Genomic DNA, 13,274 nt, shown 5'->3' with positions numbered 1-13,274 from the left:
AACCCAATGCCATCGAGTCGATTCTGACCCATAGCAAAGATTAGACAGGTCTATAGGGCCAACAACAACATGTGGGAGGGATCTGCTTCCTAGTCCAATCACGTATATGAGACTAATGAGCACACCGGCCCAAAAGCAAAGACGAGAAGGCAGGAAAACTGGACAAATGGAAACAGGGAACCTGGAGTGGAAAAGGGGAGAGTGTTGACACCTGGTGGAGTTGGCAACCAATGTCACAAAACAATTTGTATATTAACTGTTTAATGAGAAACTCATTTGCTCTGAAAACTTTCACCTAAATCACAATAAAAAAATATTTCTGTGGAAGAGTTGGAATACAAGCTTAAGAAAATCTCATAAAAATAAAAGGAGAAAACAAAGAAATGAAAAACAGGAACAGTCAGTGCAAAAAACCCAACATCTGAGTAATAGGAGTTCCAGAAATAAAGAATGGAGAAAATGGATTAATTGAATAATCAAATAAATAATACAAAATACCAAAACTGAAGACTATTATGAGTTTCTAGATCAAGACTTTCGATAGCAATGCTGAAAGTTAGAAGATAATGAAACAGTGTCTTTAAAATTATTAGAGGAAAATTATTTTCAAACTAAAATTCTATTCCTGGCCCCATTGTCAGTTAAGAGTGAAGGTAAAGATATCTTCACATATGCAAGTTCTCAAAAAATTTGCCTTGATGCACCCTTTATCAGAAAGATGTTAGAGGAAACAAGTCACCAAATAAGAGAGTAAACCAAGAATGGGGAAGATGCAGGATAGAGACTATTATTCAAATAATAAAATAAATATCCAGGAGTCCATACTGCTACAAATAAATGGTTGAATAAATAAATGGGGAAGAAGCAGCAAATCTTCCTTACAGAAAAGTTCCAATTAAATGTAGAAGGAATGAGGGAAATAGAAAATCATCATTAGAAAAACAGTAATAACTACTCCAGGCAAGATCCAGTAACGAATCCTAAAATTAGTGGGCAAAACTTTAAGGAGAAACAGGATATTTACATAGCTTCAAACTATCTAACCACCTGCAAAAAAAGTTATTACTGTGGTAGTTTGAACACATATCCACAAACTCTTTAATATTCCTCCTCCTGGGAGGGGGAGGTTAATTCCACTCCCCTTGAGTATGGGCTGGACTTAGTGACCCACTTCTAATAAATAGTATATGACACAGGAACTTTAAAGTGAATATATCTGTCAAACACCACCTTAATCCGGAGATTAGTGTTAAAGCATCAGTAATACGTCATGTTGATGTCATATATCCCCTAATATAATATTTTGAGAAGAGCACATGTCTGTGGTATTTTTCAAAAAAAAATCCATAAATTCAGTCTAATGGAAAACATCAAACAAACTAAAATTGAGGGAAATATACAAAATATCTGACCGCTACTCTTCGGAAGTGTCAAGGTCATAAAAGACATGGAAAGATCAAGAAACTATCATATATTGGAGAAGACCAAGGAAACATGGCAACTAAATGCAATATGGATCCTGAATTAGATCCTGGAACAGTAAAAAGGGCAACAGTGGAAAAAAAGAGAGAAGTCTGCATAAAATCTGCAGTTTATTTAATTGATTTAATAGTATTATAACAATGCTAATTTCTTAGCTTTGATAAATGCATCATGGTTATGTAAATGTTAGCATTAAGGGAAGCTGGATGTTCTATCTTTGCAATTTTTCTGTAAAACAAAAATTATTTGACAATTCAAAGTTTAGGGAAAAAACAGAATTGTTCATGGATATAGGTGAAAAGAAAATAAAGTGTGGTCTTGGGCAAGACACCATTTCTGACCATGTTTTCCTATCTATGCACATGCCAGGTTCAAAAATGGGCTGTAAGAAGCGTACTGTTCTACAAACATATAATTTCTCTGTAGACCTCATGAAAATCTTTTCCAGCCCTTTTTGGGATCTTCTTTCACCTAGGGTTCTTCATACTTGCTAGTTCAACAATTGCTCTACATCAGCCAGCTATCAGTTCTTACTATCTGGTCCCTCCAGATCCTTAAATATAAGAAGTAGTGAAATGTATCTTGTCCTCTTTTGTCTGGACAATATTAGCACTACTAAAGAGAGTGTCCCATATATACTTATATATAAACAGCAGTTTTAATTATCTTAAGTGGAAGAAATAATAAAGCAAATACATTTAGCTGCCCATTCAAATAATGGTGGTTAGATTAATTTTTAATAGATTTGCTTTCCTACGTTCTGCACTTGCTGCATTTTTATATCCTTTCTACTTTATGGCCTTTCCTTTACTCACTTGATTATTTCCTCACCACTGCTCAGTCCGTAAAACTAAACCAGTGGGAAAATCATCGCTGAATTTTCCATTAGTCATCTAACGCTGTTACTTCCCTTTGAGAAGTTACAAAAATAAGTAAGTCTATAAAATATATGGTGTATCAACCCATATTCTTAATGAATCTGAGGGTCGGTGTGAGAAATGATAAATTACTCCCGGTGATTGTCTGACAGCTGACCTCTCTGAGTGGAGTACAACAGAAGCAGCTACGCCAAGAAACGGAAGGAGGATTAAGAAGCAACGATAAGACTTCACCCACTATATGAGAGCATACATGCCACTTCTGACATTAGTATCACAGTTTAGAAGTTCCTACAGACACTGGTGATGATAAGATTTTGGTACATACAGTAATAGAGAAGAAACGTGGGCCTGTGAAATCATCGTATTGCTAGCATTAAAAAGTCTGGTACTTTGACAGATTTAAGATGAAAGCAAACTGGAATGGCTGGGAATCAGAAGACCTAGATACCAGTGCCACTTGGTCATTCACTAGCTGCTTGGACAAGTTCTTTTACTCTCTTTGGTCATCAGTTTTTTTTTGTTTTTTGTTTTTCCAACTGTACAGTAATAGTGATGAATTAGATCAATAATTTTCAAACCATTATCAGGAGTTTCACCAAGGGCTGCCTAAATGTAGGGAGGGGGGTAGAATTTTCATTCTCCCTCTTTCGATCAGAACGATGCTCTGATTTTCTGTTTTGCATATTGAGCTACTGCATAAACTTGCGTGTGCGTGTGTGTGCGTGTGCGTGTGAATGAGAGACTTAATTCCCTGGATTTTTTTTAAGGGTGAAAATCTCCAGTCTAGATGATCTCTACGAGATTTTTCATCTATGATGTCCTGGAACTCTACAATACCTAAGGTTAGAAAGCAGAGATCTCCTAAGAGTTCATGAAAAGTACCTCCTTTCTTTTTCCTCTATCAGACCTTCTACCATTGTCATATACTTCTGGAAGCTATCTACCCCCAAACCTCCCTAAGCCTCAAATATTGAGACCGTATCTAAGGAAAAAGCATTAGCTCCTATTTTGTAAAATTGTTATGGCCTCATTGTCTCCACTGACTGACTTTATACCTAAGCAGATTCAGGGATGCCTAGGGCCCAAAATTTCCATTATATGGAGTGGCTGAAGCCCGAACTCCTTTTCCCAGAGAATACAATGTGTTGTTCCACCCTGGGAATTTAGGCTTATAATGCAGACCCTTTTGGAAAAAAAAAACCTGTTGCCGTCAAGTCAATTCTGACTCATAGCAACCCTATAGGACAGAGTAGAACTGCCCCACAGGGTTTCCAAGGAGTTCCTGGTTGATGTGAACTGCCGATCTTTTGGTTAGCAGCTGAACTATTTAACCAACCACTGCACCACCAGGGTTTCCTCCTGGCAGAAGGAACACTAACATATTCATATTCAATTAGAAATGACTCTTATCTTAGAGTGGTTTTTTATTGGAGACGAAAAGAACTAAGTACCTGAAGTCACAGGATGGAAGAAATCTGTTTGCTCATGTTTAAAGTGAGAATAATGAGATCCAAATAAAAATAACAACAATGACACCGGTCATTCATTGAGTATTTAATATGAACCAAGCATTGTACCAGATACTTGATATACACTATCATACTTCATCCTTACGACAACCTTATAAAGCAGGTAAAATATCTATTACCACAGTAGGGCCTCTATTATTTATAACTGATATTATTAAAAGGTCTGGAGTGGGAAGACTAGAGATGCTAGAGATGCTAGGAACAGATTTCACCAATTGCACAGTCCTCATGTCATACTTTTTTGACAGAATAGAGTCACCTCTCTCAAGTGGTGTCTTAAACTCTGCCAATATTACATTCACTTAGAAAAACAAACTACTACAGCTACAGAATTTGCTGCTGAAATATACCACCCCTTCAGTGACTCTTGGAAACCCTGGTGGTGTAGTGAATAAGAGCTACGGCTGCTAACCAAAAGGCCAGTAGTTCAAATCCACCACGGGCTCCTTTGAAATCCTATGGGGCAATTCTACTCTGTCCTATAGGGTCGCTATGAGTTGGAATCCACTCGACAGCAACGGGTTTGGTTTTTTTAATCTTTTTTCAGTGACTCTCAGCACAGAGGTTCTCATTGGCCTCACTACACTTCAATGAAATAGGAGCTATTGTGCATTAATCTTAAAAAGTTTTTGTTTCTCTCATCTAGTGTTTACAATTTTATTTCCCTTCAAGAAATAAATTTCCCTCTCTATAAAAAATATAACTTTAAATCAGAATGTTATAGAGTTTCTCAAGCATTTGGGAAAAATCGGGCAAATCTATTTATTCATATAACATTATCTTAGTGGAACATAAAAGTGGCTTCTCCCAGTAGTAAACACTAGCAGCATGTGCAGACACCCAGCTGTTATTTTACATTCAGGTGTTCCTGTGATCAGAAAGGGCTTATTACAAGTATTAATTAAGTTGGAAAAAAAAGGAAATATTTCCCCTACCCCAATCTTGAACATGGTGATTCATTTATTTGTTATAATTTTTAAGGCCTTATATCTGCATAATCCTTTACAGTTTACTAAGTCTTTCCACTTCCCTCTTAATCCTCATAACAGTACTGTGACATAATTGTAGCAAATGTTGCTACCCTTTTTTTTCTAGATAAGAACATTGAGACTTGGGGAAGCAAAGTGCCTTGTCAGGCAGTTAGTGAGTGGCTGAGTTGGAAATTCACTAAAACCCAAATCTTCTCATTCCAAATCCTTTGTTCTTTCTAGCTATCTCCTCCTACCTGTTTCTCTGAATGCTTTACTCATGCAACAGGATTGAAACAGGGGTGTCACTACACACCTAACAGAAGAAAAGCTCTGCTAGGATATAGAGTTCCTAGGAGAAGAACCTTTCTCCCCAGCTCTCCTTCAGGGTAACTAACCACTGGGTAAGGACACTACAAAATAATATCTTTGATCTTCGGCTCTGTATTTCTTATTCTTTTGTCCTGTTGTTGTGTCCCTCAATTCTCTGCTTCCATATTCTGCCCCACTTTTCCTTCTCCACATTTGATGTTCTCTCTGCTTTGTGTATCACTCTGGAAAAAAGTATAAGGTAGGGTTAAAAAACAAACAAACAAACAAACATTGCTGTCAAGTTAAATTTGAATTTCAGGTAAACAACAAATATTTTTTAAGTATGTCCCAATATATATCCTAAATATTGCATGGGGACATACTTATACTAAAAAAAAAAAAAAGGTTGTTTACCTGAAATTCAAATTTAACTGGTGTCCTGTCTTTTTATTTGCTAAATCTTGTAGCCCTAGGTTAATGGCACAGATTCTGACCTCAGACTGAGTTCATATGAATGTCAACTCTGACTAGCTGTATGACCTTGGGCAAGATTTTTTAACTTCTCTATACTTTTATTTCCTTGTATATTTGCTAATGATATTACCAATAAGGTTGTTGGAAGAATTAAATAGGATAATGTAAGTAAAGCTCTTAGTAGAATGCCTATCATATAATAGATACTAAAAACAGTACAATTACTATTACTGAGTGGCAATGACTAATAATAGGATGCTCCCTATTAGGTACTCAGTCATTTTAACAAGTAACAAAGTTTTAAGTTACATGGCTAAAGCTCTATCACAGAAATTTAGGAAACTTCACATAGACAGGTGGTCTTCTCAGGGCCTGGACCCTTTCTACATTTAAACTTTAAAGTGTGTAACTCCTCAGTGTCTGAAACAGAACTGACTGTTTTGTTATGAAGCACAACGCACTATCAGTAATTTTGGGATCTGATATGATATATAAAGCAGGAATAATATAAAGTAAAATGTTCAGGGTAATCAATGTCCAACACTTCTCTTTAGAGTCTCAGATCACTAATTTGATGGCAACCAATAATTGAGAAGTCAGCCTGCATCTGGATCGTATCGCCGGAAGCAAGTGCCCTTAAGGAACACAAAGAAATAAATATACTGAACAAGGCAAGAGAAAATTAAGGAAAGTGACTAACAGGGCATGAGGTCCAGTTAAAGGTCTGAGCTTCAAGAACAGGTTTTCATGACACAGAAGGAGTGGCAAGATAAAGCAGATTTTTGGAACAGAAATCTTAATACAGAAGTGGATACAAGCAGAAGTGAGAGTCAAAACATTGAACGACTCATATGGACAGCACAGGTAGTATTGGAGTTGGGTTCTAGAGGCCCTTTGTATGTCTGGGGTCATGAAGAAATGTAAGGGTCTAGAGGAAGGGACCAATGTGTTCAGGGTGGTCATAGTGGGAGAGCTTGGACAGGAAAATATTTCAACATGTTTAACTACCAGTACAGCCACACTGGTGAGTATCAGCTAAATATCAGTCCTAGATACAAGATTCAGGCTAGATTATAAACAGCCCAAGCAGGCAGAACTACCAGCATAGTTTATCTCCCGTGCATGCATGTGCCTTTTACGGCCCTAAAGTTGGATTGCGATGATTTATTAACTGCTCTCTGATCCTACATCAGCCAGACTGGAAGCTCAGTAAAACACAGGAACTGCATCAGTTTTGCTAACCATGTATCCCTATCACCTAGTACAGTGTGCGGTAAATATTTGTTTAGTGAATTAACAAAGACTCCAACAGTTTTTCCTAGACCTGAAGGTGTCCTGAGAAAATTTCTAACCAGAGGAAAAAGTGCTCCATGCACTGATTCTGGTCATGATCTGGCTTTGGAGGTCTGCTCCAGGCTCTAGTTGGTCCCCTATCATTAGAATGCTTAGATATCAATTCCTGAGTTTCTCCTAAGGAGAAGCATACTAGAATGTTCTACAATTATATGGCCTGTCCAAAGCATAGGTGAATACTTAAAGGACAGGGACAGAACCATAAAAATCCCTGTGTTCCTGAGTTTTCCTTAAACTTTTATAATTCTACTCAAAGTACACTTAGAAATGGGTCCTGCTTTCAGTCGTAGAGAGGAACAAATTTCAGGAAATTGCCTACCTATTTCAGTCACTCTCATACAAGACCAAGATCTTATGACAAGTTATGTTTCTCATGATAAAATGTCTCTATTCATTTGGGGAAGTAAAAAACAGAACTATATTGCAATTTTGCAAGCTACAAATTTCTCAGCTTTAGTTAAAATAGCAGAACTTTCAAAAAGTAACTGCCCGTAGCAATGATTCAGTATTTTTTTTAATTGAAGTTAATACACCTTAATTTGGTTCTCATAATTTTTATAGAAACATTCTCAAATATAGTCATCTAAAGGCTATTTCTTGAAACAGCAAAAAGTGATGCTGTGCATTCATACTCTAATAAAAACTAAACCAACAAATGGCCTTATAATAAGGCCAATTTTAAACATTTCTACTAGGCTTTGAGGAAAAGAAAACATCATTAGGGATGAAAAGTCCTAAATTGCCTCAAGGCATTTTTCACCAAAAGAACAGTTATATATGCCTATTATATTATATATATAAAAAAAAAAAACTTTTTTTTTTATATATATTATATTAGGCATTTTAACATCATGAAAACATTTTTGCCATCTTTTTTTTCCTTGCCCTTAAATATTATTTTTATGGATTTTCACACATATCATATATAGCTAATTTGCTAATTTTCTGCACACATGACCAGTCACGAAAACATTAAGTCATTTTTAATTTGACTTAATGGTTATTTGTTGATTTAATTCATTGATTTCGTTCCTTCTAGTACTAACTGAAAACAAATGTCCACTTAACTGTGCAATTATTTCACCTACTAATCCTCATCAAGCCACTCCTCCACACCTCATCCAAGCAAATATTATGTATTAAGGCTATATTAGCCACATTTACTACCTAAAAAGGAAAATAAACTCATTGCATTTGAAGATAAATATATACATATAAAAATCAACTCCCTGCTCCCAAAGCAGCCCCACAGAGGGAAATCGCATGTGAAAAATGACCCCTAGAAAGCTATTAACTTTGTTTCTCCACTTCCTAAAACCAGTTTTATAAGACCCAAATATTAAGGTAATATGGAAAAAGCCAGAACATCTGTTACCATCTTTAATGGACTGGCTCAGTGTTATCTCCAGTCGCAAGAGCCTCAGGGAGACTGGCTTCTTTTGGGGACGAATCCATGAGTCAAATTAAGCCTAAAAAATCCTAGGAGTGTAATATAGACTCTTATCTCTTGAATTGCTTTCCATTTGTCAAGGACACTCCTGACAGAAAGTTACCAGAGACAGGATCGAACCCACCCTGGTCCCTCCAATAGGGACCTGAAACCTGAAGATGTGATATACATTGGACTGACCCATGCAGATGGGGGAGCAGCACTGTGCTGGACATCGTTCTTAACCAGCTCAACTTCTTCCTCCCTGCCAAGCAATGCGATGATCATCCCCAACTGCTGAATCGCTAATACTCTCCATTTTCATAGAAGCACAAAACTATTACTTGCAACTCCTGAAAAAGTGGGACATAATGAAATTTGTTATTCCTTTTACATTTCAAATAACATTTTAAAAGAGTATTATTAGTCACATAAGTGATACACATGATGAAAAATGGAATGAAGATTAACTACTTAAGGACAAAATATACTAAATCACAATCTCATATTCCTGTCTTATTCAAAGCGTTGAAGTCAGCAGGTATGAGGTCAAGTTTTAAAAAGGAATCTTAATTCATCACCTTTCCTTATATAAACATTGGATTAAATTATAAAGCCATTTTAACCTTAAGTGAATATCTTTAGATAATAAGGGCTTTGATGACATGAACAAGAAGAACAAATGAAATCTGAGAGTACCATCAAATGTATTTCTAAATTTGATACTAGCTAAATACTTCAGCGTTTTATATAATGCTATGCAGTCATCACATTATTTATGAATATTTCTGCTTCATAAATAATTGATACATATTTATGAAGCAGAAATAGTATACCCAAGAAAACTATTCACAGCAGTAAAGTTGCCCAATGACATTTAATTCACTTTAGAAAAGATAGTTTAGCATCTATATTTTATCATTTTAGTAACTATTGTATTGAAAATGTACAAATTTAACAATCTAAAAGACAACATACAAACAACTGTTTGTCAGTATCCACAAGACACTAAGCCAGTTTTTCCAAAACCCTTACCCATTGTTCAGCATTAAAATTCTGAATGACGGAAGTGAATTGGGAGTGTTATAGGAGAGGATGGTGGGGAAAGAAGTGATGAAGAAAACAGAAAATAAATCTGGAATACTTACTATTAGATCATAGAAATTTGAGGAGGGTAAAATTAAACTAAGAATTGTTATGATCAACAAGAATAAGCTGTGAGAACATGGAGATGCCTTGTTTATAAAATTTAGTCAAGACCAAACAGATCATTGGAGGGAAATACGTGACTACTAATGCACAAATCTTATCAATATATAACACAATCATAACAGAAATTCATACCATTTTATTTTACATGTAAAAGTACATGTCAGTCATTTTATGATTTCCAGGAAAAGTGTGAGCTGCTAACTGTAGGGTCTTATGTCCAAATCTGCAATAAACCATACCATTCTTTTAGCAATGTTTTGTTGATGCATTTCATTTATATTCCAAAATTTCCATAGTATCCTGCTGACTTTTATCCTAAACCAGAATCATGATTAAGGATAATCTGAGAAGTATTCCAAGTTGCCAAGAGAGTCTCTTCATTTCTACATGATGGTTCTATATGCACTTTGTTCACTTTATCTGTATATTTTTCTTCCTCCCATCCCTGAAATAACCCCAGAATAACAAAAAAAAAAAAAAAAGTGATGTAAAAAAGCTGATACGTGTCCCAGGAGAGTTCAAAAACATCAAATTTCAACGCAAATGGCACTGGCTAAGTATCCACTTTTCCTTTAGCCCCTCTCCACATTTTTTAAAAACACTTATATCCAGCTTTTGTTTAAGGTATTCCCTTGGATATGCTCTCACGCCCATTCTTGAAACATAATGAGTTGCCATAGGCTATCCTGATTGTCAGTGTAGAAGATCCTGTATGTTGTAAATAAAAAGAAACTACTTAAGCAAAAGGAGGTCTGATGTAACACAATAAGCCAGAGAAGGTCAGCCCTAACCAAAAATTGGTTCCTACTGTAGATATGACACAAGTTTTCTACTTGTCTGGTTTGAGATTTGTAAATTAGGAGTGCTGAATTCAGAACTGTTTTCATGGGAAACGTTACGTAGATTACATACAGCTAAAGAATGCAGAAGAGTTTCCCGAACTTTCAATGGGTCTATATTCTGCTCTTGAGAGATTTGAAGGCTAATTTGATTTACATTATTCATTAACAAACTGCAAGCCATAAGACTGGTTATAGAGTGGCACCGCGTGAGATTTTCTTCCAAAAATTGTTTGTAGAGTTCATCCACCTTTTTTTCCATATAACTATTAAGCATAGAATTAGAGAGGGGTAACTTATGAGACACCATGCTTTTTTCTCGGATTTCATCCCCATCCGTGAGCTTTGAGGCAGGTTGTTTGTCTAGAGATTCAGTGATAGGAGAACGACCCAATGGTATATCCACCGAAAGTAAAAAAGGACCATTAAAAGCATGGTCATGTGTGTGTTCCACAAAGCAGCCTGAATCATACATGTTTCCCACGTGGTCACCTCCAATTTGTAGGTCAGGATAATTCTGGCAAATACTTGTACACGACCAGGACCGATACAGATCCAATTGTCTTTCATCATTTCCTTCTCTCTTTGGAATAGGCAATGCAACTGACCCATTTCCTGAAAGAAGTACACATTTACATTTCTCTACAGTTTTCTCATCCGCAGATTTTATTGTATTTGTATCATTATGTTTCTCTGTTAAACTTTCTTGCATAACATTTTCTTGATATTCCATTTTAGCAGGGGAAAGTGAATAGTCTTTTTTATCTAAAAGCTGCTTTTTCCATGTTTCCTTTTTATCATTTGAGGTCTTCTTACATGTAAGTGGTTTGCAGAATTTTGTATATTTCTGTTCTTTGTATGAGAGTTCAATTAGGAAGGCTTCTGCTAGCATTTTATTAGACAAAGTTGCTAAACAGAAGAATGCAGTATATTCCTGTAAAATAAAAGAAGTCATGAAGGCAAAGTACATTAAAATGCCAAATAAGGATTTATCTCGTACATGAAACAAAATTTATTTAGAGAAGCAATGTTGATCAAAGGATAAAAGTAGGACCAGAAGTAAGAAGACTCGGTTTCTGGTTCAATGCCACTGTTTTACATCAGGGAATTTATTTAATCATCTCTGGGTCTCAATTTTTCATCAATTAAATGGTAATAACAATGCATCCCTATCTTCTTCACAGAGCTATTGTCCAACCTCGTTACCCTGTTGCTGTTTAGTTGATTCCAATTCATAGCGACCATATAGGACAGAATAGAACTGTCCCAGAGGGTTTCCAAGGAGCAGCTGGTGGATTCGAATTGCTGACCTTTTGGTTAGCAGCTGTAGCTCTTAACCACTGTGCCGCCAGGCTCTGAGCTATTGTCAGGATAAAATTATATGGTATGCATGCAAGTGTTTTAAAAAGCACAAACTTATACAGATGTATAAGGATTTACTTTAAAATTGTTAGTGAAAGTGCCTAACATTTTCTTTATCTTCAAAGGGCCTGCTTAAAATCAAGCCTTTCAAGGAGATGGTTTTAAACAGAAACAATTTTAATTATGCTTCTAATTAATATGTCATTTGAGTCACTCACTGAAAAAATACTATTATCTTAGAATGTATATAAAATATGAACATTTATATACAGTTTGGACTCATACAAACTTTCTGATTTAAACCATAAATGTACCTACTTTTCTCAATAATGAAAATAGAAATAGATTGTCAAATTTACTATCGTCCTTTCTTCTTTTTCTTTTGTTCCTCCCTTCCCTTCTTCCTTCCTTTCTTTGTTTCTTTTGACTTAAATCTTACTTCCCAAAGCACTTATTTTATTTTTTTGCATGGTTCTTTAGAGCAATTTTAAGAATTCCAATTTTATGTATAAACTCAGTGAAGGTGTGAAAGGAAAAACCGCAGACTTGACTCAGACGTAAAATTTTCCTCTTACAGGCCTATAAAAAGATGGCTATATATGTTTACAGACTATTTCTTAAATTCATATTTTAAAGTTTCCTGGAAGAAAATAAAACAATATAAACTAAATATGTAAGAATTTAAACTTACCTTTTTGAAATGTCAAGATGCCCTAAAGGTTCTGTCTCCTGAGATTCCAAGAGTCCCAAAATGAGACAAATCACTTTTGACTCCTTTGTTTCTCAGCTTTTGCTTATGCCTCAGAAATACAGGTTTAACCACACAAAATAGTTCTGCTTTCCATTCATACCCTAAGAATGAATCAAACTAATAGGAAAATGATGTGGGTTGATCACATGTATGGTAGTAATCACATACCAAAAGAGGATCTTGAAAGTGGTTATTCGAGTTTCAAATGACAATGAGCGTGAGAAAATATTAACAGCTAGAGCTTTCTTCGTGCAAGTGAAGGTAGAGACAGGGCTTTAAAAAATTTTAAGTAGAAAAAATTAGTATGGTAACCAGCATTTTTATAACAAAAAGTAATTAGAAATAACCCAATTCACCATCAACAGGAGAGTGGTTAAATGAATTACGGTACATCTATAACACAAAATATTGAACATTTTTAATGATACAATGATAAAAAGCATATATTGAATAACTACTACACTACAGTCATTCTAAACGTTCTACATATATTATTTAACTTAATGCTTCTAACAATACTAGGAAGCAGGGGCTATTATCCCCATTTTATAAGGGAGGAAATAAAGACAGAGAAAAACTGTATACTAACCTTTCCCAAAGTTAGAAAATGGTAGAACTAAGAATTTGCATCAGGCAGTTGGATTCAGAACCCAACTGGATTCAGAATGACACTATATTGCTG

General features: G+C 35.5%; 1 protein-coding gene across 3 annotated transcripts; it reads right to left on the bottom strand.

Moving 5' to 3' along the window:
• Positions 1–491: 491 nt before the first annotated feature.
• On the bottom strand, positions 492–13,016 carry LOC104846129 (TLR adapter interacting with SLC15A4 on the lysosome-like). Of its 3 annotated transcripts, XR_002786446.2 has the most exons (4): positions 12,533–13,016; positions 9,773–11,413; positions 8,630–8,781; positions 582–5,414 (listed from the first exon to the last, which is right to left on the bottom strand). XR_002786446.2 is itself a non-coding variant. In XM_064278612.1 (2 exons), the coding sequence occupies exon 2, from the start codon at positions 11,369–11,371 to the stop codon at positions 10,445–10,447; it is 927 nt and encodes a 308-aa protein (XP_064134682.1). In that variant the 5' UTR covers positions 11,372–11,413; positions 12,533–13,016; the 3' UTR covers positions 492–10,444. The 3 variants fall into 3 exon arrangements, 1 of the variants encoding a protein (XP_064134682.1); XR_002786444.2 differs by having other exon boundaries at positions 571–5,414; positions 8,630–11,413; XM_064278612.1 differs by having other exon boundaries at positions 492–11,413.
• Between the last annotated feature and the right edge of the window lie 258 nt (positions 13,017–13,274).

The sequence above is a fragment of the Loxodonta africana genome, chromosome X (genome assembly GCF_030014295.1).
Source record: "Loxodonta africana isolate mLoxAfr1 chromosome X, mLoxAfr1.hap2, whole genome shotgun sequence".
Lineage (NCBI taxonomy): Eukaryota > Metazoa > Chordata > Mammalia > Proboscidea > Elephantidae > Loxodonta > Loxodonta africana.
The sequence above is the reverse complement of the archived record's forward strand: the minus strand, read 5'-3'. Positions and strand labels throughout refer to the sequence as shown.

What these genes read in the sequence shown, in the direction of transcription:
- LOC104846129 (XM_064278612.1), bottom strand. Translation starts at nt 11,371, where the DNA reads ATGCTAGCAGAAGCCTTCCTAATTGAACTCTCATACAAAGAACAGAAA.